Raw genomic sequence first — 3,102 nt, 5'->3', positions numbered from 1 at the left:
TATCAAACAGACGTGGTAGAGTCTTGTTTGAAAACTATACAGAACAGAATAAAAGATGCAGTCATTATGAGAAATTTTATTCGTCTTCTAATCAACACTAGTGAAATATTTTTTTGAAGCGAGTCCCCACAGTAGGGGACTATGAAAGATAATGGCTTTTGCACACAGGACACGGCAAATATTGTAGGACCCATAAATGAGATGTATATTGACAGTCATACAATTTCGTCTAGTTTTGTGTAAAAATTAATTCAGGAATCTGATGTTATTAAATGTGCCAAAATACAAAGACTAAAAGATATCTACAGAAGTCATCTTTTAGTTATCATATGGATAAAAAGCTGTAAAGATGACTAGCAGTACGATATCTGTTTAGTCATTTTTTTGTCGATTACTATATTCTTTCACTAAAAGACATCTTTATAACAATTTAGTCATCTTTTAGATAACTGTGCTTTCTGGGCTAATATTCATGCGATGTATAGGGTATAACAGCAAGAAATGTACGTAATGTTTTACTCAATGTATGTAATGTTTTACTTAGGCCCAGTCCCACAACTATCACGATTAACTCTTAACCGACGTTCAATTCCTCCTTGAATTGGAAAGATATGAAGAATAAGTTGAACCTCGAATAAGTATTAATCATGAATTGTGTAGAATTGAGCCTTAATATACGTATTATTTTACTTAATGCATATAACGTTTTATTTAATATATCGTGATTAATATATTGTAATTTATTTGGAATTAAAAATTTGTTTTATCATATCGATCGACGGTCACTCCAGCATCCCCTTAAGGGAATCCTAAAGCTGTCTATTTTACCGACTAAACATAATAATTTTCATACTTTTTTCTTTTTTACAAATTTGAAAATCTTTTTCCAGAATTAAAGTATACGCATTAATACATGTCTGTGAGCTGGAGTTTATACGGAGAACGGAAAGTTTCTTAAAGTTGAGATCTTCCTTACCATTTCTTAGTACACAATATGGTATATAAAGCCGTCAATATCGTAATATTTACTTGAATAAAAGTTTTATAATCTATACTTACGAAATTGAATTGTTTACAGACAATAGTTTATACGAACAAATAATGTCGAGTTCTCACAATTAGACCAATTCGATACGAAAATACGTTACGAAAGTTTATATATGTGTAAGTGTGCACGAGATATTGATATAGTATGTAATATGCAGTGATATATTAATGACATGTAAATTGCATGTGTAAAATCCTATTAAGTCGATAAAACAGACGATTTTAGGATCCACTTAAATTTCTAAATTAAAGAATCAAATCGCGTTACTATCCGTCAACTTCTCGTTGAATGTCGCTTTTTAAACTATGAAAACGCTAAAGCTATAAGAACGGTACAGAATGGAGGCGTAAATCTCCATAAGGAGATTTGGCGTAATCATCACTCACTTTTGTATCTTCGTCCGCCAGATCAACACCGTAGTTGCTCGAAGTGTTGTCCTCCTCTGTAAAAAGATAAAATATTTAGCGAATTTCAAATTCCTATCTTGTTGTTGCTTTAATATTCGTAAGGTTAATTAACTCTCAGTTACATCAGTGAGTCTTTTATATAAAAACAAAAATTTTAATTAATTGGTATTTGTGTATGGTTGACACTATAGGATTTAGAATTGCAGCTAAATTCACTTTGAACTCTCCTCTAATAATTGCCGTACGACGGTATTTTACTTATACTTATGTTGAATATTCAAACGGGACGCTTGAAAAATCTAGGATGAGTTATTTGGACACGAATAAATGTATTATATGTATAAGGGCTGCGTTCGGGAATGTTACTCAGATGCCCCCGCCTATTATCTTATTCTTATTTAACATTGGATAAATAACAAGGATAAAATAACGATAAAACAACACACTAGCTCACTAGGTCACTCGGATAATGTTTCCGAACTTAAGTTATTAGATTTACAAGTTTTTCACTAATATTTGAAATTGAATATTTAATGAAAAAATAGTTTTATTTATGGAAAACGTTTTTTAAATGTGAAAGTGTGAAAGATGACCGTTAGCTATCTTTACTTTGAGTAGAATAAAATCATAAATAAAAAGAGACGAATTTTTTTGCGAATTTGACCCGACGTTATAGAGATTGGATCATAATGATTTGAGACGTTTTTAAACATCTTTCTCTTATTACATGTTTTAACTCTCAGTAGCTAGAGTATATTTACTGTTTATTTTAGATAAAGAGTTCAGTTCAGGCTAATTATATTATAAGAAACTACTATTCCTACTAATAATAAAATTAATAATAAAACTAATAATAAAATTAATATTTTACTATTTTGTAATGCTGACATTTTTACTTAAGCTTTTTAATAAAACAAGAGCACGTGTTTGGAAGAAACAGAAATGATGGACCATTTTTAGAAAAGTTAAGAGTATCTTATTTGATGATGATGTCATTCGATGAGCATGTCTCAAAATACTTTCAACTTCATCCATTGAAATAATTGTATTTTTGGGATTAAATGTTATAACGTATTTTTCTTCTTAAAGTTTTTACGATGTTCTGAATGTTTCTAAGACGATATTTAGTTTTGTTTTTTGATTTTTTTTTCGCAAAGCTATGATTTTCTGAACACTCTTTTTACACTTTTCTTTTTTGCAAAATTTTTGTTTGCGTTCAGCAGATAAAACTAATTAACACTTAGCAGGTAATTCTTTTAATATGATTGATTCTTACCTTCAGTTTCTCGCTGGATCTAAATATAGGAAACAATCCTGTTAAAGTACTACTAAGCGCTAATTGATTAGTTTTCTCTGCTGAACACAGCCATTGTAATTAAAACTTTTTTTCGCTTATAGATTTGAATTTTATATTTGGTTTGGCGTTTTGTTAAACAAAAAAAAATTAATTAAAATCCACTGAAATTTGTGAAAGATACAGTGAAAAAAACTTTGGGTCTAAAATATGAATAATGTAGATTAGGGTGAGTTTTTATAATTTTTGTAGTTGAAGATTAATAATACATTCGGGCCAATAATAAGTATACTAAATAGCATTAAGAATATTCTTCTTAAGTCCTCCTGAAGGAAAGACCATGCATACATATG

General features: G+C 29.5%; 1 protein-coding gene across 1 annotated transcript in view; it reads right to left on the bottom strand.

Moving 5' to 3' along the window:
- Positions 1–1,346: 1,346 nt before the first annotated feature.
- The window catches only part of LOC108746502 (follistatin-A), a 26,861-nt gene continuing 25,105 nt past the window's right edge, over positions 1,347–3,102 (bottom strand). Inside the window, exon 7 of the mRNA XM_018483321.1 lies at positions 1,347–1,490. Within this exon, the coding sequence (XP_018338823.1) occupies positions 1,369–1,490 (122 nt within the window). The 3' untranslated portion in view covers positions 1,347–1,368. The remainder of the gene's footprint in view (positions 1,491–3,102) is intronic.

This window comes from Trachymyrmex septentrionalis, unplaced genomic scaffold (genome assembly GCF_001594115.1).
Source record: "Trachymyrmex septentrionalis isolate Tsep2-gDNA-1 unplaced genomic scaffold, Tsep1.0 scaffold107, whole genome shotgun sequence".
Classification (NCBI taxonomy): Eukaryota; Metazoa; Arthropoda; class Insecta; order Hymenoptera; family Formicidae; genus Trachymyrmex; species Trachymyrmex septentrionalis.
This window is presented reverse-complemented; position numbering and strand designations above follow the sequence as displayed.